At 38.9% G+C, this 25547-nt stretch overlaps 2 protein-coding genes across 9 annotated transcripts; one reads left to right on the forward strand and one right to left on the reverse strand.

Moving 5' to 3' along the window:
• Positions 1-289: 289 nt before the first annotated feature.
• On the reverse strand, positions 290-13612 carry armc1 (armadillo repeat containing 1). Of its 2 annotated transcripts, none has more exons than XM_036558357.1 (7): positions 13491-13612; positions 12085-12292; positions 10116-10207; positions 6881-7070; positions 6386-6502; positions 6230-6304; positions 290-3627 (listed from the first exon to the last, which is right to left on the reverse strand). In XM_036558357.1, the coding sequence occupies exons 2-7, from the start codon at positions 12244-12246 to the stop codon at positions 3436-3438; spliced, it is 828 nt and encodes a 275-aa protein (XP_036414250.1). In that variant the 5' UTR covers positions 12247-12292; positions 13491-13612; the 3' UTR covers positions 290-3435. The 2 variants fall into 2 exon arrangements, with proteins under 2 accessions (XP_036414250.1, XP_036414251.1); XM_036558358.1 differs by lacking the exon at positions 13491-13612 and adding an exon at positions 13294-13377.
• A 434-nt stretch (positions 13613-14046) lies between these two features.
• On the forward strand, positions 14047-24968 carry mtfr1 (mitochondrial fission regulator 1). Of its 7 annotated transcripts, XM_036558617.1 has the most exons (10): positions 14049-14161; positions 14502-14551; positions 14640-14744; positions 14877-14975; positions 17469-17502; positions 18820-18950; positions 19068-19294; positions 20432-20681; positions 21156-21324; positions 23597-24968. In XM_036558617.1, exons 4-10 carry the CDS (start codon positions 14899-14901, stop codon positions 23642-23644), a joined length of 936 nt encoding a protein of 311 aa, XP_036414510.1. In that variant the 5' UTR covers positions 14049-14161; positions 14502-14551; positions 14640-14744; positions 14877-14898; the 3' UTR covers positions 23645-24968. The 7 variants fall into 7 exon arrangements, with proteins under 7 accessions (XP_036414503.1, XP_036414505.1, XP_036414507.1 ...); XM_036558610.1 differs by lacking the exon at positions 17469-17502 and having other exon boundaries at positions 14047-14194; XM_036558612.1 differs by lacking the exon at positions 17469-17502 and having other exon boundaries at positions 14047-14194; positions 14655-14744.
• The last annotated feature ends 579 nt before the right edge of the window (positions 24969-25547 follow it).

Raw genomic sequence — 25547 nt, forward strand, 5'->3', positions numbered from 1 at the left:
AATTGTCCAGTTCACCAAAGACACTCATGAAAAGGTCGTCTTACGCATCTGTCTCTTCCTGTAGTTTTGAAGGGCAGCCATTACAAACAGCTGGTGAAAGCCATTTCACAAAAATGTCTAAATATGTTTAATGCACATCAGACAAAGTTAGATTAACATTTTTGTTCAAATAATCATACTTTCGAGTGTGTGGATTTATTATGGGGTTATTTCAATGGAATTTAAAAACAAATGTTTAAAAGTCAGAGTGAATCTCCATCATACCTGAAAACAAACCACAACAAACACATATTTTTAATCTATTTAATAACTGCCATTACTGTGAACAGGCAACAACTCTGTGTGACCTGAAATTCTTTACACATATAACAGCAGATATACACTATACATGAGAAGCTACTACATCTATGATTTGCTACAGTCTAACAGCCTTCCTGAAGTCATGGAAGTCACTTGGGGTCAATCTAAAAGCAAAACATTTTTTCACCGGGAAGAAACTAAATGATTTAAAAACTCAAGCACAACAGTATGACAGATGTAACAAAATGAGTCGACGCAGGACTTGTGCGTAAGAAAAAAGTGACCCGATTTTGCACTTTAATATAATACTGATGACCTTTTTCTTCTCTTTGTTCATAATTGTAACATTTGAATGATGATGGTCAAATTTACAGTCACATAATGACTCGAACACTTGAATGCAAATCCAATGGACAGATTGTAATTTGCAATAGGCAGATTCATCTTAAATTAAGCAGTAAAATGCAAATAATGTCATTTAAAAGGGGTTTATTGGAAAGACCTGTCTAAGTACTATGGTGCTATACTAAGGAAAGGCCAGACTCTAGTAAAGAATGTATTCTTACAAATGAAGGTGCCAAAAGGGTTTTTCTGGAGAAATGCCAAACAAGAACAACTCGTAGTTACCTAAAGAACCTTTCAGTGGATGGTTCTTTAAAAGAACATTTCAGCATTTTTTTAACCTATTCTATCTGCTGCAGTAGATGACCAGGGACAACAATAACATTTTTTCCTGCACTGAAAGTTTTTTTTAATGTAACTTGCAATTTTATTAAAGTTTTTGAATTAAGGTAAACTTTAGAATCAACGCCGATGATGCCTCCATGGTGATAATTTTAATGAAAGAGAACTAACAGAACTAGAGGACTAAATTAAACAGCTTGCTAAATAATATTCAACATTATGTACATTAATGCTTTATTCCCTTTAACTGCTTAAGCTATTATTCTGAGGCATTAATAAGTCATTAAACTACATTACAATAAATGATCATTGTCTCTGCTGGAGGTTTACCCAAAGTGTGACATATCGTCTCAGCATTCTCAGCATTTTAGAACTTCATTAATACATTTTAGTGGCTTTAGAACTTACTGCTCACGTGTAGCAGTGTGGAGTTTCTCCAGCAGGGGGTGCTAATAGCACAAAACATGTTTTGTGCATCATTTGAGGAGAAACAGCACCCATGACCACACACCAGCAGGTGTGAAGCCAGCCACTACATTTTTACAATATTATGATCTGTAGCATTATTTGACAGCTCAACATGCTCAGAGGACAACTCTAAGTTCTGTTACATAAGCTAACAGACACCTGCATCGGGTAGCATCATGCTGAGTGATGAGGGAGAGGGAGGACCATCCTACCCACTCAGAGAGCGAGGCCAATTGTGGGTCTGTGGTTATTGAATATATGCTACAGATACAGCAGATAGAGAGATTAGATTCAAAAACAGTGGAGTATTCCTTTAAAGAACCATCCAATGAAAGGTTCTTTAGGGAACCAGTGGCACCTCCTAGAAGTGTAGAGTAATTTGGAGCTCCTCTTTCGTGCAAATACTTCAATCAGGAAGTGATGCAATACCAATAAAGACAATGATAAATATAAATATACTTGGGAGACTGTTTTCATGCTGTGATAAGCAGGGGGGACATGACTCAGCCAAACACCAATTACCCACCTTCGGCAGACCCCTGAGCGGAAACACCTTCCTCTCTTGTGGGAATGCTCAGAGATATGTGTGGCCAGTTGATGGGCTGCTTCTAGTTGTAAAAGACACTGTTGGCTGGAGAGATAGAGGGGTATTGAGCTGCTGTTAGCATGCAGAAATGACAGGCACTGACCGTGCATTTGGCAAGTGGGGTGGCAATGAAGCTCAAAAACGAGCAAGGCCCTGAACAAAGCTTGAAGCTATACTGAATAAAATGTTATTTCAAGAACTAAGAGGACTAGAACTGACCAGTATTTATGCTATAGGTAGTCTGTGATGAAGGAAACATAAGACATGAGCAATGAGAACGAGCAAGGGATTTAAAAAAAAAAAAGAAAGAAAGGAAAAAAAGTCACACAGGAGAGTTAAGCCATCCTACTCAATGGTCCTACTTATCAATGGTCAGATCTACAGTACTTGTCTACAGGTTAGTCTTTAGAGAAGTTACTACAGTGCTTGGCACATAGCGTAACCAAAGATGGTTAGTATTCCAAATAGAGCAATGACATGTTGCGTATTTCCCTTTTTCTGCATGCATTAAGATTAGTCATTAGGTTACACTGGTTTGCTTAATGACGCACTATCGCAGCCATTGCTGGTGGTTCTCCTGTTCATTCCCTCAATCAGTTCTCTATATGACCAAAGATTCAGGAGTAAAGAAATGATAGCAAGTGATTTCGCATCTCAGAACATAAAGCGCCAAAAGATCCAAAAAAGAGAAGTTGTTGAAAATGGATCACAAAATGAATCACAAACTGCAATACAAAGGCACACACACCAAAAGGATAAGGACTCAGAGGATGAAAAAGGCATCGAAAGTTTAGCATGCTTCAAAAAGTCCCCAAAAGGGGTAAAGTGAATTTAAAAAGGATTATCAAATTATTGGCAAAAGAGAATAAAGACGATAAAAATACACAAGAGCCGAGATGAAGGGCAAAGAACACAAACAAAAAAGAAAAAAAGCACCCAAACCTCATGCACCAGAAGAGTTCCATCATACAAAACTGACCCATCCTCAGAAAGCTTCTGCACTCTGACCGAGCACCAAGAAATCTCCAAAAACCACACACAAACTCAATGCTGTTTGGTATTAGAAACATGGACCCATGAGGAGAAACTGGAGCAAACCGTCTTAGAAACTGTCTTCTGACCAAGAACGAAAAAATAGGAGGGCAAGAGAGAGCAGCTACAGAGGACACGCTCGTTCTGAAACCCGTCTGTGTTGCTCTATGGCTTAGTGTCTCTTGTGTTGCGTGCGCTAAAGTGAGCTTTAGGAGGACTTCGGTTTTGCAGCAGTCTGCAATAGTGTTTCTGCGTTTCAGAGACAGTTACGGTTATTGCGAGATACACGTGGCGATCCAGCACGCTGGGGGGCAGCAGCAATGGGAGCTGGGCTGGGTGGGGGGAGGACGATGTGCGCCCGTGCGTCACCAGTAGAAGGAGCGGGACAGGAAGTTAGCGGCCGTGCTTAGCCAGCCCACACCGTCCTGCATGGAACCCAACCTGGACACTGCCTTGTGCTGCTCCTGAGCTGGACTCTCGTCCTCAGGCAGGTAGTCTGGCAAGTCCATATTCTGTTCGACCACCATGCTGGAATCTTCTTGGAATGGGATTATCACCTAGACAGGCAGCAGAAAAAATAAGCACAAGCAATCAGCCAGTGCTGGATGATGTATAATCTACAGCAGTTAACCACTACTGGGGTCAAACAATATAGATTTTTAGTTTTTGGTGTAAGGAAACAGTACAAAACAGTCCAGTCAAAACAAGCTATGTCAGGTTTGTAAGGCATTGTTTTGGAGTAGAGCAGCAGTACTCAGGAAGAATGAGCTTGCTAACTTCATTAAAAACACATTTTCCTTCTGTACCGTGCCATATAAGAGAAACACGGTTTCAGGGAGGGTCTTTCTCAGGGAGTTTTTTCTCTCAATGGGGTGGTAGGAGGTGGGAGGTGAAATGTGACATTATTAGTCAATATTAATTTTTTGCCTGCCCACTGGTGCATAGTGACTAAGGTTGGGTATTGAAATTCAATAAATTTATAGCACAGACTAAATTATTTCAATAATACAACTAATTAAGCTGTTGGTCTTAGCATTCATAAGCATGCTTTTTTCAAAATCTAGATTATCAATTGGTTACAAGAATTATATTTAGTATGCACGTTATTAATGACAGAGCTTCTTGATTAGTCTACAGTCTGTTGTGGTTAGTAAATATACCCACTTATGGCACCACACACACACACTCACTCCTAGTTTAAGCTACAGTCTCCTTTTGTTTATAATTTAAAAGATATGGTATCAAAAATGTATTGACCAGGAATCATTATTGACATGAATACTTTGCTATGGGTATCAATATCAAAGAATATTTTATAATATCTAGCAGTGATGTAAGGCAGAAGAGTCTTAAAGGTGGGCAAAAATAATTAAATTTTGATTAAGGACTACAGTTAAACAAGGAGTATGTCATGGTGTGGTACAATGAATGACCAAAGAGGATAAAAGAAAAGGTTCCATTCTGATTTCAGGGTCACTTAAATGCAAACTGAAACCCGATATCATCACATTCTGAAAATTAATCCATATTGAATTATCAATTATCAGGAAAATAGTGGGTTCAGTTACCTTGAAAGACAGACCTGAATACTGATGTTTTTAGTAGGAACAGCTATTTGATTATATACAGATATCCAAACTCATCTTAGTATTTTAGTATAATAGTTTACTGTAAATAAGACATTTGTTTACTTAGTCAGGAATTCAAGTAAGGCAAAAATAATAAATAAATACATAAAATAAATAAATAAATAGTCATCTTTCAATTTGTAAATAAGTTTTTGACTCAGCATGTGAAAGAACTGCAGAGGATGCTGGGACACAAGCAGCTGATACTGTGCTTCATATTAATCGACCTGGGGACATCAGTACATATAAACAAACTGAAGACAAATTTGTATAGTGTAAAGTTTTCTGACCCAGAGTTAACAATCTGTAGTCAACAAGCAGTATGAACTTTAAATTAAAAAAATTATGTATTATTGATCAAATATGACTAAAACACAAAGATGAATCACTGCATAAAGTGATTCATGCAAAGTAGCATGCACAAACATAATGAAATCAATGATGCCCCCTGCTGTACAGCAGAGTAACAGCACAGAAAACAGGGGACAGTACTGCCATGATGATGACCACTGTAGGTCATGACTGTGTAGCTTCAAGTAAAGAACGCCCTTCCAATTCTACTGGAGAGGACACGTCTCTTAATTACCACACAGGGCCTATTTAACTCCGTCTCCCCAGCCCCCCTCCCACCCACACTACACTGTGTTTCAGCGGCAGGCGATCCAGTTAGAAAAAAAAGGGGAAAACTGAGCAGAACTTGGAAAGGGAGGGCTTGGGTTGGGGTAAGCCCCCCCAGGCATACAGGCATCAGCAGCTCTCCTAATGTCTGCCTGCATGCTCAGTCTGCTCACTACAGAGAAGACAGGCCACCAACACTGCAACCTCCACATGCAACATCTTGTAGACATGAAAAATGCAATACTGACAAACCCAGAGTAAACTTTAACATGTGTGTTTTGGTAGGACGGGAGAGAGGGATGGACATGGACAAATGCCCCATAATCAACATTTCTGGCCCGTAAAATACAAGAACAGGGGCCAAAATACCTAAAAAAAAATAAAAATAAAAAAAATAATGACAAATGTACATTTCAAAATTCTCTATTGGCCAGAGCAGAGCTGACAGCGTGCTAGCTAAGCTAATACTAACCAGCTATACTCTCCTGGATAGCAGCAGTGTTAAACATTAATAAATCGTTGTTAGATTGAAGCTTTGACATTTACTGAATGGTGGATTTAAAATTGTGCACTGCTTTCATTTTCACGGCGTCAGTGTGAATAAACTTACTAGATTTTTTTTTTTTGGACTCGAAATAACTCAGGATGCTGTGGCACAATACCGACATAAATGTAGAACCAGCAGACAGATAAGCTGTTACACCATCCCACCGAATGGTTCTGTAGCCCTGAACACAGTTAGGTGACCATGTCAAGAAACCTGAGCACGATGGAATGGTGTCTGTGTGGAAATGCCACTAGAAACGTTACCCTTCATGCTCCGTACTGCTCAGCCTTACAGTGGAAAAGAGGCAAAAGTTTAAATACTACATCAAAAGTAGCATGTACTTTTGAAGCTCCTGTGTTCGCTCACCTCAGAGCCATCCTCTCCCTTCACCACCTGCTGTGCTTTCATCACTTTGGTTGATGCAATGGCTGAGCCCAGGGCCTGCAGAAGAATAGGCAGGTTTCAGTATGACACTACATCTACAACATTGTCATTGAAAGTTTTAAATCAACATGAGCTTACCTCTGCCTTCAGGTCAGAGCGGATCCTGACCACACACCTCTTAACAGCCATCTGGAAGGTAAAGCTGATGACTCCACGGATTTTCAGCAAAGCCTCCTCACAGAGACTCCTCCGACTCTGAAATATACACAAATATTGAAACGGAGAATCACAATAAAACACAAATACTAAAACTGAGAATAAAAGTGACACGTGAGGCTAAAAATGATGTGAGGCTAAGAAATTTGACTGCTCCACAATACGCAATACATGGTGCAGTTCGCCCAAAACCTTAACGAGATGCTAAACGCTGTGTAAATGTGATCTGATGCAATGTGATCTGTCTAGGTGTAGCAGACACGTGGTCTGCTCAGTCTCAAACTGAACACCATGCTGTTTGGCTGCTGACATTTAGAGCAGGGGTCTCTGCTTGTCTGGCCATGCTAAACAGAGGCAGTTGCCCCAGTGGGAAGGTATCTGTAAAGAGGGATGTCAGCCACAGCTGCTGGTCCTTACCGAGTCATCCAAACCATCGATCTGCAGGACCACAGTTTTGGCCCGCTTGTTGGAGGAGCCCAGGAAGAACTGGGCCTTACGGCGGCATGAGGCAGCTGCTTCCGCCTGCTCAGCTTCAACACTGCTGGAGTTCTGCAGGATCTCATAGATCTCTGAGGCCAACAGCTTGGTCTCTCCCGGCGACGTACCCCTAGCGTGACAGAGTAGAGGTTTTAAAAGCGAAAAGCTAACCTTCAGAGACAACAAATGAATGCTTATTCCTCAATATTTAGACTGGCATGATTACTAGATCAAATTTAATCACTGATTAAAACCTAACTTCTTTATAATTCGGCAATGATTAGACAGACATTCACAAGATAACGCATATTTTAAATTGAAAGAAACCTGATGCCTTTTGCCACATAGTGTTTTCCTGATTTCTTTTGTAATGAAGACTTTTAAAACTTCCATGTTTCTTTTTCTTAATAAATTATTTTGGAGTTTTAAAAGACTGAGAATGGTTTGTTACTGTTCAGTTTATTTTTGGCCTAATCCCTGATTACCTGAATTACTAATATAATTGAGAACATTCAATTTAGACACCCTAGCAAAGACATGGTCAGCTAACTTTTAGCATGTACAACTTCACAGTACAATCAACTTGGTTTAATTATCACTTAAAACAATATGAGAATCATATGACTTAACTTTTGTGTCTCTTGGGAATGAGCATTATAGAATAAAGTCTGCCAGTGCTAACTGGTCTCTACAGGTAGACTTTTTGTTTGGTCCATCAAACGAAAATTATTTTGGCCCATGGGCCAAACTCCTCAGACAGCCATAGCACACAGGCGAGCAAATCAGTCAATCTGTCAATTTGTGGGGTGAAAAAGACAGCAGCTCATTGGTCAGGTCTGACAGAGTTTCAAGATGTTCTGAATATGCTAAAAGGAGACATGCTGCTGAGCCATCATTCACACTGGGCTTTCTGGCCTTGCCAGTGGGGGATGCCCAATGGCATCTAAACGCTCTGCTTATCCATAACAGACAAATTCAAGTCACATCACCATAAAAAGACTTTAAAGCAGACTCACATCAACCAACAAAACTGAAGATGACTGAGATGCAGGAGCGGACAGATTTAAAAAATCTGAAACGGCCATTCGGGCCATTGAATCTGTGGCCAAAATAGACAATTTGTGTTCAGAGTTATAGAAACGTGTCATATGTTGTGTTTACAATTTTCAAACATGCTTAAGCACCAAAAAGCACTCAGGGGTTGGCCCACGTCCACTCCATTTGTCTGTCAGTATTCCAGTCAAGCCAGGGAAAGGTGCAAAAGGATTCTTGTTTTGTTTGTTTGTTTTTTTAACACTACAGTCAACCAGATTAAAGATATATCATTTGATGGTGCTGACTAACCTCCACCTTTAAGGTTTGATCAACCAACCCTGAGAGTTTGTTGCTGGTTGTTACTTGGATTGCTAAAAATAACTGCACTAAAACAGGGCTCATGTTGAAAACTGTTTCATCCTTGTCAATATGGTGTTTTATAAACGAGTTACCCTAGTAAAGAATGAACTTGTGCCCAACAGAACAACACATTCTTCTCAAAAACATTTACAACGGCAAATGGTGCAAAAATCTGATTTTCTGTAATTAGTTTGGTGTCTGATCAAACAGGCTCTGAATCTCGCACTGGAGGGTGAAAAGTAGTTGTTATGTTGTTAATGGTGGATATTTGTAAATGTGTGAAAATTCAGTTCATCTGGTGGTTTGCTGATATATTGAATCTGTGAAACAACAAAAATAAGTTAAAATTACCCACCTGTCCAGCAGAAGCAGAGCAACTGTTTTCTTTTAACCCCTTTCCACACCTTTAACTCTTTCAACAGCTGAAGTCAGCTTTTTTTTCTTGTTTGAATTTTCCCATTCCACCTTAAATGGTGCAGCAGCATCATTCTGATGTCTCACGTTAGCATGATATTCGAAATAACCAGAGTCTATAAAACTGGCTCAGCCAACAAGACATAGCACTCCTGCATCAAGGATAAGTAAATGTACTGACATATGATCCCTTTGTAAACACTGGCCAAACACCAAACGCATATTTGTGCTGAAAACTGGCCAATACCAATACACAGCTGACTGCTCACTCCATCTCTAGTCATGATGATACATTTTTGATAGTGTTTAAAAAAATGCCAACATTCATTTAGCTTCTAGTCCACTTGCCAAAATAAGAGCATAGCACATGGTAGCATAACTAACACAAACAAGTGATTTCCTTGGAAGACTAGAACAGTGGAAACCACTTCAATGCACTGGTTCATGCCATGTACATCTGTCTCGCAACCCTCAAATCTAATAGATGAAAGAAATACAAACAATACTTTGTCCTATACATAATACACATATGTGTCTTTCAGACAAATTACTAGCAGAAAAACTCAGCATCTGAGCGCTCATTTAAAGCTGAATCGGTAAAGCTTCTCAGTGTTGTCCTCTCGCTGACTGGGGCCACATATGACCTCTAGCCAAAGACGCCTCCCCCCAATATGGTAACATGGAGTTTTGGAACTGCAGGCAGTCCTTGACAAGTTCCACATTAACTGAAGTGACTGGTGGGTCGCAAGGCCGGGAGATGAGGTTCCCTTAGAGCAGGAAAAACGCAGCACTCTGCCAACTGCTGCTACTTGTGTTGGTGAAGCTCTGTGAAAAACAGCAGTCACTAACCGCCAAAGGGCCTACAGACATTTGCACTCACTCAAAACAACCAGAACGCATCACCAATAATACCAGCCTACGGACTTTGCACCTCTTTAGAGCTGAGCCTGTGGTGCCTCACGTTGGATTGAGAATGTGAAAATCCAAAGGCACCTGCTGACTTCTGATTTTCTTAGAAACACGCTGATCAAAACAGGGACAATATTTCCTACTCAAAACACAAAACAAAGCTGAAAATAATCAACAAAAAAAAACAGACCATGTCTCTTTGTTCATTAAAGTAGGACAGCATTTTGCACTGCTTTTTACATTAAGCTTCAACAGCGTTTTTTCATCGCCACATTCATTTAGGTTCAAAGCAAATAATGCTCATTATGACAGGGCCACCTTACTTGTGCAGAGAAATTGTGCGCAGCTGACACTTTTTGTCAGAACAAAAGGAGAGGGATCAGGTTTTCTGTGGAATGTGCAAAGCGAGCCAAAGTGCCTTCTCATTTTTTTTGAGCAGATATAAGGAGGGACTTACTTCTGCATGACATTCTGCAGGCTCAGCATCATGCCCAACTCGCCCTTCAGCTTCTCCCTGTTGGCACGGCATTCTGCCAGGTAGCGTACCGCCTGGTAGGACACAAACATTCAGCAAGGGTCACACAGAGCCACACCACTGCAGTGCCAGGCACTGCTGTGTTTACATATGCAATAAACGATTTCTGAAAACTGCCTGTGTTTTGGGTGAACTGTATGTTGATGTTAATACAGTAAAAGTAAGCAACAGTGCAGGAATTTATACTTAACCCGCAATCACATTTTTGCATCGCCTTGTGAATTGGGCCTGACCGAGTCTGTACCAAAAAATTGGTGACAAAAACAATCCTCCATGTTGGTGCAGTCAGTAACCTAGCTGACTATAAAGAGTCACTAACCATAAACAGTAACAGTATAAATGTCAACAAAATTACAGAAGATAATTTTATACTCATACTCAAGAGTATAGTGCTGCACACTGATCTGTAGCACCTAAATTTAGATAAGTGATGTGACTGGTTTTGCAGTGGAGTGACTTGTGTGCAGCTGCAGTTAGCCAATGAGCTAACATAGCAAGATTAGCCTAAATCATCTACCATGAAGAGTACAAACACCAAAGAATAGATAATAATACAGCGCTGTCTATCACGCAGTCTCTCTATTTTATGTTTACAGCAAGTTGGGCAGAAACATTCAAAGATTCATGCGTTATATATTGGAGGCCTGGTACTGCTCCATGAAGTCCTGCCCCTTCAGAGCTCAAAGCAGCCAAAGTAGTAGCACTATTGGTGAAAGATGCAAATTCATGAAAGAAAATCAAAGAAGTACTCAACAAGAAATTTTGCAACAAGAAACTGTGAGATGAGAAACCAATCATCACAGCAAATTCCATTAAAATGAACATAATTTCCACTGGCAAACCCTAGTGTGACTCAGTCTTTAGGAAAGGACATCCTGGGCATCATGACACATTTTGGGACACTACAGCCGAAATTAAAAGTTTAACTTTTGCCAAAATCTGTTCTAAAAAGGCTGCTGCCGAGAGTGAGATTTTCATGTTTAAAGACTATGAAAAGCCCCTTTCAGAGGATGTATCCCAAAAGTGAAAAAAGTTTTTTAAAACTTTGCTTTGGGTCAGATACATGAGGATGGCTGTTTGACAGATAACCCCTCCTCAGCCGGCTAATGTAGAACGAACTCAGATACCCAACAGTACTGCAGTAATAGTTTGATGTATTTGTGCAATGATCAATAATTAAAAATGGTCCTGTGATCTACCCCTTTGAAAATACAAAAACAGAAATCTGAAACGTCAACTCAGCAGCACGACAAAGTCTGAAACAATACCTACTTAAACTCGCAACATAATGCAGGGTGTAAAACTTATATAAATCAGTGCATCCTTGAAACTGCAACACCCAGCCACTGCTAACTCGATAACTCTTAACACCAGGAAATAAAACATTTCCCACAGTAGTATTTTCATGGAACATGGCAGGATTCACAGGAGTGATGTTTGGCAGCATTAGGGAGATTTAGCGCCAATTAGAAAACAGATCTAACACCATTGTTCACACCGCCTGGACGAAAAGAACAGAGCAGACGCCAGCTGTTCCCAGTCTGCTGCTGTCTTATGGAAGTGGCTGGGTAAATGCCACTAGATGGCTGAACTGCACACTCAGAGGGAGGGCTCTCTCCAACAGGAGTCACTGGAAAATCTAAGGTATTCTGACAGCACTAGACAGCAGGAGACAATCATGTGACATGAGGACACTCTACAGAGGGGAGGGCTTTGAACCCAATGAGCAGAGTTGGGCTGTTTTATGATAGCATGAACCCAATGCACCTATAGGATACATCCAGACTACCTCAACTATAACTATTAAATTAGGAGCCCTGCCATGTAACTGCTGTGTCTTTCTTTTGGCATCATAACACAATAACACAAGCGACAATTCATATGATCTCACCAATAATGCAGAGTAGACGACTTGTGGGTTGGGGTGGTCAAGAAATAGGATAAGGCCTGGTAAGCAGCCTTGGTCTTCTACAATAGCTCGCCTGTTCAGGGGGTCAGCAGCTAAGTCCCTTAGCTGGTTGACCACAGCCAAGGCATCTGGCTCCCCACTCATGATGTGACCACACTTAGGGCCATGTACACAAGAGGGCCTCTCAAAACTATGAGGAAGAAAAAACAGACACCAGTAAAATTGCACTCACTTGCAAAACAGAGTCATTTAATTGTTGATTATTAGACGTAACAATGCACATCCTTTCAGGTTCAACGTGATATTTGATTCCAAGGTAAAGTTTCGGTTACATTTACATTTTTTGTGTGTTAATAACAGCTTCTATTCTGCAGGTTTTGTTGACATACTTCATTGACTGGTTTGGCTCAGAAAAATACTATTTGTTTTCCAAAAGAAAACAAAGTAGTTATGTCCTTGTGCAATACAGTGATCTTATAAACAATTCAAAAAACTTAACAGTATGTTTCCATATTCAGCCCCCAAAACTGAAATATCATAAACAAAATAACATGCAACAAAGGCACAATTATAATATGTACAAAATCTGACTCTAAACATTCAAGTGCTTTTTCATTTTTGCACTTTGCATAAAGTTTCCGATTTTCGATACTGCTTTGAAATCGTAACATCTCTATTGATAACATGGATCTTGCGACCTACAACAATTCAGCACTCTGGAAAAATAACAAAAAGTCAGAATCGATTACGTGGCCTGTCAGCAGCCCTGAATTAAAGGCAGACAGACAGCAATGTATGCTAACGTTGATGATAATGCCACGACCAAACAAAGGAGTAAAATAATGATGCTGTGTGTGGAGAAGGGGGCCTCTGCTGGTGGGCTAGCAGTAACACATGGATTTCGGCCTTCAAAAAACACATAAAACAGACCTACTTGCGAAAAACAATTTAAAAGCTTAGCTTGTGAAAACTAGCTAACGTGTCTTCTTGGTTTCTAAGGAAGCCAGGCAGCTCGTTAGCCAGCTGTTCATTCTTCTGCTTTCCGCTGTCCTTCTTTAGCTGGTTAGCTTGAGAATACGCTACAGCGTAGCGTCATTTAAACTCCGCTTGTCTCCTCATTTCACCGTGTGCAAAGTTACAGAGGTTAAAACGAACAAAAACGTATGTATACGGACATATAAACGGAACAACCTGAGAGTTAACCTTGGACACTCTTGTCAGACTCCTGTCCATGAATAACCTTAGAAAACACGCCCAGGACAGGAGCTCTGCTTTACAGTGCTAACGAGCCACCGAGCTAAGCTAAGGTACACTATACGAAGATAGGCTAAGTTATGCTAAGCTAAGCTAAACACCACTAGCACTTCCCAACAGCTACCGCGCTTTACCTCTCCTTAGATGATCTTCACGTCTTCAGAGAATCCACACAGCCGTTGAATATGATTTACGTGGGCACGTTACTGAATGTCAACAATAAAATACGCGTGTCAATGACGAATGACAAAAATGAGCTAATGTGAAAACGCTCGCTTGGCCATTCCCAGCTCCACTTCCATGAAACACTTCAGCACCTCCTGATTTGGTCTACGCTGATTGGATATTAACCTTACAGCGGATTTCTGATCAATAGGAGACGCTTTTACTGAAAACGAGAAGAATAATTCGGCACTTAAATGAGTTATTAATCATAACGCATTTTTTATGTTTTGTTACTATTGTAAACAAACGTTTTACTGTTGTTCTACACCTCTATAATATTTTTTTTCCTATCAAATACACGCATGTGATGTGAGTACAGTAATAAAGTACTGTGATTGGCCTATTCGGCTGTTCTTCACTCTTCTAGACTAATGGTAAGCGTAAATGCTCTATAGCCCGCCTACTTCTGAAAGTTGTCAAATCCTATTGGCTAAAGATAGGCGCGTCCTACGTTCCACTGCCGCCGCCGCCAACGCACAGCTTTGGAAAACTTCGTTAGCAACGTTACACAGCTAACTGGAAAAATCTCGCATGTCGGGGCTAAACTATCAGTGATAGGCTGTCTCCGATTCCACCGATGGTCAGTATGAAATCCAGATGAATTCTCTTATAAGTAAGTTAACTTTATAAGTTGATTATTTACTGTTACACTGTATTAATAGGTTTTACCGTTAGCTGTTATTGCTAGCTACCTAGCCGGGTTGGGTAACGTTCTGAAGTTTGGAGAAATGTCTGTCACTGCTGACCTCATGGAGTTAGCACGAGCTGTTTTGCCAATTTTTAGTCTTTTATCCTCACATTATTTCAAATTAACTCAGTGAAAGTCGGGTATAGATTAGTCAAATGCTTTAAGGCAGTTCAAATAAGATGTAAATATCTTGAAACGAAGAGAAACAGGATTTTGTTTTCTTCGCTTCAAGGCAAGTTCTGGAACCTGAGGGTGTTCGCAGGGTTACCATCGGCTATCCAGGCAAGTCTGTCAACTTGTGACTGACTTTCTTTGTGCAAGTTCTGTAATGCCAACTACCACTGTCTCTCATAAATTACTGTTCTTACAGGTTGTTTAAGTGAAGATGGCCCAAAACAAGAGCACTTCTGAGAGCCGTTTTAATTGAGTCGGTCTGAGAATGAGCAAGAATCATGCAAGGATAGAAATGGACCTGGTAGGTAAATCTAATTCGTAAAGTTATATTGGTGTTGCTTCATGAGTTGGTTCAGCTTTTGGCTCAGTGTCTGTTTTAAAAGCTGTGATAAAAATCTATTGTGTAGATCTGACCATGATTCCCTTTATGTAGGCTTTTGGTTCAGCCAAGCCTTATGGATCATCTCGGAGTATTGTTAGAAGAATTGCCACAAACCTCCCACTGGCACCCTGCCCTCGTGTCCACTTTCAGGTATGGTAGAAAGGTTTTTCCATTTCTTTACTTTTTCCATTTCTTACCATTCCTTTTTTCCATTATTAAATGTCACACAGTGCATGCACATAACCCAGCAATGCAAGTGAGGTGGTGAATTTGCTGTGGTTGTCAAGTTTGTTTACTTTGTAAACACACAAGTTTTACAGTTGTTGCGTATGTTAACCCTGAGCTCACTCTGTTTTCATAATAGGTTAGTGTGGAACCTTGTGATTCTTCCATGGCATACACTATAAGTTCATTCTTTTTGTAATTTTCGGAAGGTCTGGTGACGGAGTGTGAGTGTAGTTTTCAAAATGTGTAATAATAAGAGAGAATCTGTGCAAAGATTTTGATGAGAACCTGACTTGTTGAATTTGTTGGAATGTGGTGCACATGTTTTAGCAGAAATCAAACTAAAACTGAACAATAAAGTTTGTGGGATACACCCTAAGGGTGGGCAATTTGATATGTCATCATTACCATTATGAATTACTTTTCTAAGCATGTTGTGGCTATAGTCAGTACTTAAAGAGCACTGACCAACGGCATTTTTATAAAAAAGGGAGCATAATTAATGCAGTGCAGTCTGTGAAACGCTGAATAAAAATAATTTCACAGCATTTTTAAAATGTGGAAGGGACTAGTGCCCGACCACTACATTGATTGGCCAATAATATGGGCAGATATTAGCGACATGTGGTATTATGAGTGTGGACCGATAATGCCAACGCTAATGCACAGATTTTTCATATATAAGCGTGTGTGTGTTTTTATTTATTATATATATATATATATATATATATATATATATATATATGTATAGTATGTATATGTATATGTATATGTGTGTGTATGTTTTTGAGTGTGTGTGGATTCTAGGTAGCTCCAGCTCAGAGCTACAGTGTGTTATTTAAAGAGCCAATATTATGAAAAAAAAGTTCCTCCCTGCTGCAAAAATTGTTTTTGTTGTGTCATCATGTGGCTTATATATATCTGCCTTTTCAGCCTACAGCAATTTAGCCCCGCCCATTCACACTGAAGTTATAAAGAGTGTTTCAGATTTTTGAATGAGGCACAGTACAGGGCAGCCAATCATAACAGAGATCGATTACATAAATTAATCTCAAAGGCAGAGTTAAATTTATTTATAGGATATGGGCCCTTTAAGGCTGTGAGTGTCTGTCTGTTTCTTGAGTTTAAGTAGTGTGATAATTTATAAACCGACAATCATATTAGTCAATAAAGTGCTTTTGAACTAAAATTATTGGAGTATAAAATTAAAATCTAAAATGGAAACATAAAATTATGGGCAGTTATTATGGGTAAAAAGACTTTTAGCCCCCTAAAATTGGTGTCAGTATCAGCCACAACATGGTCGGGCCCTGTGTTATGTTTTTGATCTATTCTGTTGACTATTTTTTTGGCATACGAACAAAAGCATATAATATTTGTGTGTCCCTCATGTAAATACTAATTTAGTCATTCGTAATGTCTCAATATCTACATATTTTTGTACAGTATTCTATGTAGCATTTCCCATAAATACATCCAAAATGCCAATGTTGGCAAATAGGCTTAAATTTTTAACACTAGCTTAAAAAACTCTACAAATTATTTATTCTAGTTGTTAACATAATTTCATTGTGTTGACAAACTTAGTATAAACTTTATCATAGTTGTTTATTTTTTAATAATAAACAATAAACAATACAGCCTGTTGTGTTTTAAGCAAGGAGACAAATCTGGAAGCCAGCTGATAACTTGCTTCTGTAATTCAATATAGAACTGCAGCGTTCAGCCAAAACCGTGCGACAGAATTTCCTTTGTAACTTGTTGTCGTAAGCAGGGCTGATTGTTAAGCAAACATATGAATCTACCCTTTTCACATTTGTTTGTTTATGTTTGTTTAAATGTTTCATACTTTGTCCTTATCTCCACACTCTGCGTTTTCAGACCGTTTCCTACCACTAAAGGTGGGTGATATGGACAAAATATGATATCATGGTACTTCAAGAAATGTTCACAGTACATGATGTATCAATGTTGATCAGTTGGAACAGAGAAAAAAAAGAGCCAGTAGTGGTACATTAAAAAAAAACATCAGGAACCGTAAATGCAATGATTTTTATTCAATATTTTGCATACTGTGTTGCACTAAATCCAGTTTAATGGGACTATTTGTGCTCTCTTTATAATGACAAGGTGTTCAGAATTGTGTTGTGACATGATTTATATTGTCATATTTCCCAGCCCTGTCTACAGCTGTCTCTGTGTCTGTCTACTGCATATCCTTATATCACTTTTTCCTGTTTTGATGTCATATGATATGTGCTGACCATAAACAAAAGTGAATCATAAGGTTGTGGGGTTTCTTGCATGCTTATAATAGAATCTCTTGTTGCTTAACATTTATAAAGAATTAAATTACAAATCTGTCATCTTGTTTTTTCTTACTTTGTTTTTCTCTCCTCTGCTTTCCTACCTTTCCAGCTGTTCTGTCTCTAAGGAATGCAACCTTTCTGCTGTAGGTCAGTTTATTGGCTACTGTCTGACATCTTTGACATGTTTTAACTGAAGCTTTGCAGATATACCAAATGCTTAGGCTAAATGGTGTTCAGAAAACAAAACTTTGTCTTTTGCTTAAAGCCGGTATCAGGAATTTCGGAACAATGTCACATGAGAAGACGTATCATACATTTAATGAAAAGGAAAAAAACGGCTTCACAAATTCCTGACTGTGGCTTTAACCAGCCTGGCAGACTAATCTGATAAGCTCTAAGTATGTGTCATCCTCTGACACATTGCTATCCAAGGTGAGTCTGCCTAAAAGATCATTTCAAATAGATCATGGCAAGATGGTAGATCACCTCTCTTTCAGAGTACTAATACTCTCTGTTATAGGCCCTTAAACTTGCTGTCCAGTGTTGAAGGTGATGGTAAAGCTCCCGAGAGTTTGGGAAATGCCGTCCTGGTTTATATAGGCTACGTTTTCTTGTAACATTTTTGTTTGAGGTGGGGTTTTACAAAAACATGGGTGTTCATTATTGCAGTGTTGAGCAAATCCTGACATGAGTCATTTTCCCTCCTCCACTTTGAGTGAATGAAAACAGCAGCTATCAGTACTATGTTAGATTGTTACTTCTTTTTAGTAACATAATAAATAATGTATGAAGCAGCATAACTAATACAATAAACTCTATAAACTCTCAGTTCCAGCCATAGGGGGCACCAACATAACACTGAATCATAGTGAAAACCCTGCGCTATAATATCTTGTTCATCTTAGTTATTCTGCTTTGTTGATTATGTGAGTTAATGAAGGGAAAACACATGATTTCACAATGCTGTGTTGGAAAACTGTTCAGTGCACATATTACTGAGGCTGGGCCAGGGTTAATATATGTATATTTAACATTTATTTAGAATTCACTGTATTAATGTTTCTGAATATGATATTAACATGGGCTTATTGTAAAAAGAGTAGCTCAATTATTGTACATTTCATACATACATTTCATTTTCAAGAGGGCAAAGCCTGAGGGCTAGGAATATAATGGTTGTGTGGACAATCACTTTGTTTGCATGACTTCATCAAGGAAGTTAGTTGGACTTCAAGGTGAAGGTGAACCATTAGCTATTATTATTTGTGTAACATTTGCTTTCGCTTTGCTAACTAAAGGCAAAATTAGAGTCTTGCTTTGCTTTTGTAGTTCTGACTAGACTAAAGAGTGTTTGTACTTTTTCTGCAGTGACGTGCAGTTTATGCATGTGAAGCTTATTAGACTGTTTCTGTTTTTTGTCTGATTACTAAATGTTATTTTTTGTGTGTTTGGATCTGTAGCTCCATTCTTTCACTATTGGAGCTGGATCAGGTATCCTAGGCACTCCAGGAGGACAAAGTGGGTTTGTAGCATCATTAGCTGATGTAGGTTGGATTGACCAGGAGGAAAATGATGTGTCTGGCAGAAATAGGTAAATCTTTGTTTTAAAGTGAACAAAAAGTGTTTTAATAATAATGAGTAATAATAATAATGAATAATAATAATAATGAACTTTCTCTCATGCCTGATGTTTTACTGTACTCTCCAGGTTGGAAGCAGGTTCAGGGCTGGTGTTCCGCACTCAGCAGCGGCCGACACTCCGACGGCAGCGCTCCTTGCCCAGCATGCACCGGGCACAGCTTGCCCCACAGAGCCAGACAGTGGTCAATGACGAGGCCATTCAGAAGATCAGTGTTCTGGAGAGTGAGCTGGCCAAACTGCGAGCCCAGATTGCTCAAATTGTACAGGCCCAGGAGCTGAGCGCACATGCTGGAGGTAAGAGCAGCTCCATGGGGTTAAAAGAGTTAAAATATGTTTAGGGCTATCAGTATCAATTATATAATATTCGTAATACTAACAGTTATTTTGGTGAAGATGTGAGTAACCTAAGGCCATACAATAAAAATAATTCCAGAATACTTTATTGGAAAAAGATAAACCTTTATGACATCTTAATTAAATTCATTAATACATCATGAGAAAAAATGATTTTTACCAGTAACAAAATCTAAAATAAGCATCATCATTCAAACTAATCCTTTCCATTTTGACAAATTCTTTCGACTGATAACCATCCATAATTAGTTGGTGATTAATCGGTAACCCATTAAAACATCAAACAGCACTATATATAAAACAGGCTTTGGGCTTTCTTGAATGAAAAAACACAGCCCAACTTAACAGAAATGACAGTCATGTGATATATTTGCTTACATTTACCACATATCATTAGTTCAAATTAAAGAACATAAATGACCGGACCAAGTCTAACTTGAAGTTCATGTGCATAGTTTAATAGTATAGTCAACATAAAGCTGGCAGCTCTCAACTTTTAAGCTTTTTCGTCATGGGACTAACTACATAGACTACAGTTTAGCTAACAGACATATTTGCAGGCTATAGCTACATTCAACAAAAACAACATATACTTAAAAAAAAAAATCTGTTGTATTCTACCACTGTGTCATGTGGCTAAATATCCTAGTTGTGATGGTGCTGTAAACTACATTTAGGATGGTTTAATCTCTGCTATATCCCTTTATCAACAGCTCTGGCTCTGTAGGTTAAAATTGAGCGGCAGGAGTCAAGAGTCACACACCAGAAAATGCAGTAGCCTAAGTAGGGCTACTGGAAAGAGCTGTGCTGTGTGTGCAATTCAAAAATGGTCCAATTCAAAAAAGTTGAAGGAAAAACCTGTCTATTCAAATTGAATTAACTTGTTAACCGAAACCATTGGTCAGACATTTATCTGTTTGTTGGTCAACATTTAAATGGTTAACCATTAACATCCCTTTTGCCAGTCCGTCAAGAAGACAAAATTTAATCCATCTTGACAAACAGCTATGCATAAGTAACAGCTGTGCATATGCTTGTCCATACATGAAGTTCTTCTCTGTCTTCTAATAACCTCAGCTCCAGCTCCAGGTGGTCCTTCTGCACCCTCAGCACCTCCTCCTCCACCCCCACCACCTCCTCCACCACCACCACCACCATGCCCCGGCATGCAGAGGAGCGTCTCTGCCATTGACCTCATTAAACAGCGGCGCAGTAAGAAGGCTGACCAGCAGACAGTTGTGGACCCGGGGCCAAAACAGCCAGAGATGCCCAATATGTTAGATGTGCTGAAAGACATGGGAAAAGTGAAGCTGCGCTCCGTTAAGAAGTGCGTATGAACATAGCTTATTTACTTTTTATACTCATACTACTGTGACTAAGGTACTAGGACTTGCTGAAAGATATGTTGAATCTGATTCACTTTTTGGACCTACACCATAAGCAAGATGTGATGGGGATACCAATGCCAATTAGTTTAATAAAAATAAATTTTTTTAGATCAAGCAGATTGCAGCGCCGTCAGCCATCCTTTGACATTGTTTGATGGCCATCTGATTACTTGCCCAAACAATCTCCAAGTAAAAGTGGTTGCTTTTCAACATTTTTAGTAGTGATGTGAAACTCTCTGTAAAGGTCTTGTGTGACAAGAGTGTGAGCATATTTTATATATATCTTCGTATAATAAATGGACAAATTTTTTTTAGTAACTTTGTTACTAAAGTACAGGAGTTCTAAAATTGTACAGTGTATGCCTGGCTTCAGAGTCCAGAACCTCATTGATATGTTTGGATCTCTGCTGCAGTCGCCCTGAGGAAGGCCACTCTAAGCCCAGTGAACCCGCAGACCCTGCTGCTCTCATTGCTGAGGCACTTAAGCGCAAGTTTGCACATCGTTATCGCAGCGACAGCGAGTGCGAAAGCAACTTCAGCCTCCCTCCTCGGGAGTCGAAACCCCACTCAGAGGCACCTATGGTAAGACCCCCTTCCACATCCTCAGAGATATTAACTGCAAAAAAAAAAAAATTCAGATTTTCGAAATAATTCATCAAACACATTTCTGCACATGGAGATGTAGGAAAATTTTAGGATGTCAGATTAACATGTGCTGAATAATGTGATTGTTGGATTGTCTGTCTTAATTATTGGATTTTTTGGAAATTCAGTAACACCGGTTAGCCGGTATGAGTTTTTGAAGGATTTTTTTTTTTTTAATTTGATTTAAAAACACAATTACAACCTCAAAGGGCCTGTTTAAAAACCCTGGCAGGCATTCAGACGTAAACATGAAAATATGCTCCATTTGGAAATCAGTAATCGCAAGCAAAGGTGTTCGATCTCTTCAATCTCTCAAGTCAATTGAATGAACCCAGCGAAACTTAAGTCATTATTTTTAATATCCATTCAGCAAATAAAGTATACTTTGTATGCAAATGTTTTCCAAATTACATATTTTGTTGATCTTTGAAGTGAAAACAAGTAAACAATCTCTACAGCAAATGATTAAAAAAAACTTTTTTTTTCTAAATATTAATGCACAGTCACTATATTTTGATGAAATAGAAATTGTGGCATGTGCAAAAGTTTGGATACTCTATTAAGTTAGTACTTAGCAACAGATATCATGTTTTGCAAACACTTTTTGTGGCCAGCTTGGAGTCTTTCTATTTTTGTTCTACAAATTATTACTCACTATACCTTGCAAAACGGTTCTGATATTCTTGGGCCATTTTGCATGCACAGCATGTTAAAGATGTACCCACAGATTTTTCAGTGATGTTTAAGTGGAGTCTGTAAGGACCATTCCAAAAACCTCAGCTTGCATTTCTTGAAGTAGTTCATGGTAGATTTTGGGGGTTTTGAATCATGGTCTAGTAGAAGCCAGCCTCTTTTCACCTCTATGTTCTTGACTGACTTAGTCACATTTGCTTCCAGAATGTGCTGATATTAGTGGAATCCATTCTTCTATTTACCTGGGCCACAGATTTCCTTATAACCCCACAGCATAATGGATCCACCTCCAACAGCTAGCAAGATGTTCTTTTCATCAGCTGCTGTTTTTTTTTCCTCCAGACATCTTTGGTCATTGTGGCCAGTTTTAGTTTCACTTCATCAGTTCACAGCACTTGTTTCCGAAATGCATCTGGTTTATCTAGATGTTGTTTTGCGTACTTCAGATGTTAACTTTTGTGATGAGGTCACAGGTAAAGATGACTCTTGCACACAGCAAGGTCGCACTATAGAATGGTGCACTATGCCTCCTGTGTCAGCTAGACTTTCCTGCAGGTCATTTGTCATATGTGGGTTTTTGTTTTGCCTTTCTGGCCAGAATAGAAGCAGTTTTATCTTATTGGTCTAGGGCCACAGTTCCGCTTAACTGCCATTTTATTAATTGTTATCTTTTTATAGCCTTCATCTGGCACAAATTAGTTTAACTTTCAGAGCCTTAGAGCTGCTTAGAGAGGCCCATGGTTGTTGAACGTTGGCACAAAGTTTGAGGAGTCATAGAGTTTGTTTAACTCTGGAATTGCCTGCAGTTGACCATTCCTAATCTCTGTTATTTACCTGCGCAGTTAATGGGCCAATGAAGGCCTAATGAGTTTCCAACTGGAAGAGTGTTTCTATTTTTAGATTCACCAAATATAAAGCAACTGTGCATTAATTTTTGCAAAAAAAGAATTTGCTGAAATTCACCTTTTAATTTGGCCCAAACTTTTACATGCAACTGTATGTCTTGGCTAATGCTAACATGGCTGGGTAAAAGGGCTTGTTCGATTGATGCTTTTCATGTGGTAAAAGACTTACTGCTGACAATTTTCAGAGTGGTATCTGATGGAAAGTGATCTGGATATTGTCCATATTTACAGAATACTAATCTGCTGCATGTTTCATTACAAAGAAAGCAGAATTGCTTCTGTTTAATTGGATTTAGTGCAGTACAGTATGTGAAATGGTAAATAAAAAGCATTATACCCAGAGTGTTTGACTACTAGTGCACTGTGCCTGTGTGTCAAAATATTGTGATACATATTCTGTATTGCGAAAACATTAAGTATTGTGAATATTTTTGCCACATCACCAACCCCTAATCGCAAGGTTTAAAAGCAGTCTTGTACTGAGACGAATGCACATAAACATAGTCAGTATGTTGCAGTAAATTTTTAACCTGTTCAGTAAAGCTATTCATTTGCCTGAGCATTGTTTGTGTTTCGCCTCATATACAGCTCTTGTTCTGTTTGCTCTACAGTTTGGACAGCACATGTTGAAATCGACTGGAAAGAGAAACCTCTTCTGATGGTGAACTTGTAAGCTGCTATACCGGAAGCCGGCATTGCTCACCAGCAGGCCTTGTCCACTGAACTGTAGGAGTGTCTAGTGTGTAAATAGGAACAGATACATAGCTGCAGGAACACTAAGCGGTCAGTCTGGTTTTCTACTTTTGGCACAACCAGCATTGTATGTCTGTGTAATCAGTGGGTATTACACCTTCAAAAAGAAGGTTATGTCTTTGTGTACCGTTTCTTTGGTGTACATTTCCTTATTTATGCCAAGTCTTTCCAAAATTTTAAGCCTAAACCAAGAGTGGTAGATTAATTTTTTGTTTTTATGAACTTTTATTTGTGTCTTAAAATGGATCTGTTCAAATTCATGGATACAATCCAGGTTAAAGGCTATTAATGAGAAGTGCGTGGATTGTGCTGACGGACATGCTTCGTATACATAAATACGCAAAACACTATAGAATCTGTTGCCTCTTGATTTAGTTATGCGGCAAAGAATAAGCACTTTCCCCCTTTTTTTCAGTTCAGAGCCATTTGTTAGCTCATGTTTAGCCTTAATTTATGTTGGGAGGTTTATTTATGTTTGGTTTTAGATATTAGTCATTAATCTTATATTAGAATGTCACTTGAATTACGTATCTGCTTGTTTCAAGTTGAGAAGATTCTCACATGCCGTTACGAATCAGGATAATTCTTTTACTCACCACACTATCTGTAATGTCTGCTAATACCTCAGCAACATAATTTGACTTGATAAGATTTTTGTTCCTCTTTTTCAGTACAGCTAGTGTGCACATATTTAAGGTGTTTAGGTTTATTGCATTTATTGTCATTAAGATTGGCTGACATGCTATTGGTCAAGCAGTTCAATTGTTGCTGACTTCTGTCGTCCCCATCATATGTACCTCCAAGTTTTGTTTAGCTGATCAGCAAACTAGGTAAACTTATTTATACTATACTGGCATTAGTTGGCATTAACTGTTTTAACATAACAGTGACAGAATAAACCTCTGCACTGAACCACTTTATGTAAATAAAATTAGAGGTTATTAACTGCAGTATAGCTCAATGGAGGGTTAAAACTAATTGGTACAAGCTGAATGATTTATGTAACACTGCAAAACATAGTACTGTAGAATGTGTTTTGTACTTCATTACAGTGACCATTCGTTAAACTAAACTGATAAACACAGAGGAGCATTAAGGGAAACTAATTTTTGGCTTAAATGTATGTTAAATGTGTATAACGAACATTACAGTGACAGGTACATTCCATGTTACATAATGCTGTCAAACTGGAAAAATTTATTGTTTCCTGAATAAACTTAATGAATGTTTGTTTGAGGACTGCACCATTATTTTTGAACAGCTAAGCGAGTGAGGCTGTACAGTTGTATCAGTTGCCTATTTTGTTACTCTTTTTAGTGTGCACATATTTAAGATGTTCAGGTTTATTGCGATTATTGTCATTAAAATTGGCCGACATGCTATTGGTCAAGCAGTTGGATTGTTGCTGAGTGCTATTGTGCCCATTGTATGTACCTCAAAGTTTTGTTCAGCTGACCAACAATCTAGGTAAAGTTATATATACTATGCTGGAGCTGGACTAAAGGCCTAAATTGTCAGATTAACCACCACGTCTATTCACACTATATTCCGTCTGTGTGCCTTGTGCTGCTGTGTGTGTGTGTGTGTGTGTGTTTTCAGTCTGTGCATGTTGCAGGATAGAGAGAGACATAGTAGGGCTGGGAGGTTAAGCTAGAATAAAAAGGAATAACAGTATGTAATGCCTATAAGACAAATTAAACATAACCTCAAACAGTTGCACTTGTCTGGCACTCTTGTCTGGACAAAATACATATAATATTAGTGTTAGGAACATATGACTTCAGACTAGGGCAGAGCACAACATTTTTC

The sequence above is a fragment of the Colossoma macropomum genome, unplaced genomic scaffold, assembly GCF_904425465.1.
Source record: "Colossoma macropomum unplaced genomic scaffold, Colossoma_macropomum, whole genome shotgun sequence".
NCBI classification, from domain to species: domain Eukaryota; kingdom Metazoa; phylum Chordata; class Actinopteri; order Characiformes; family Serrasalmidae; genus Colossoma; species Colossoma macropomum.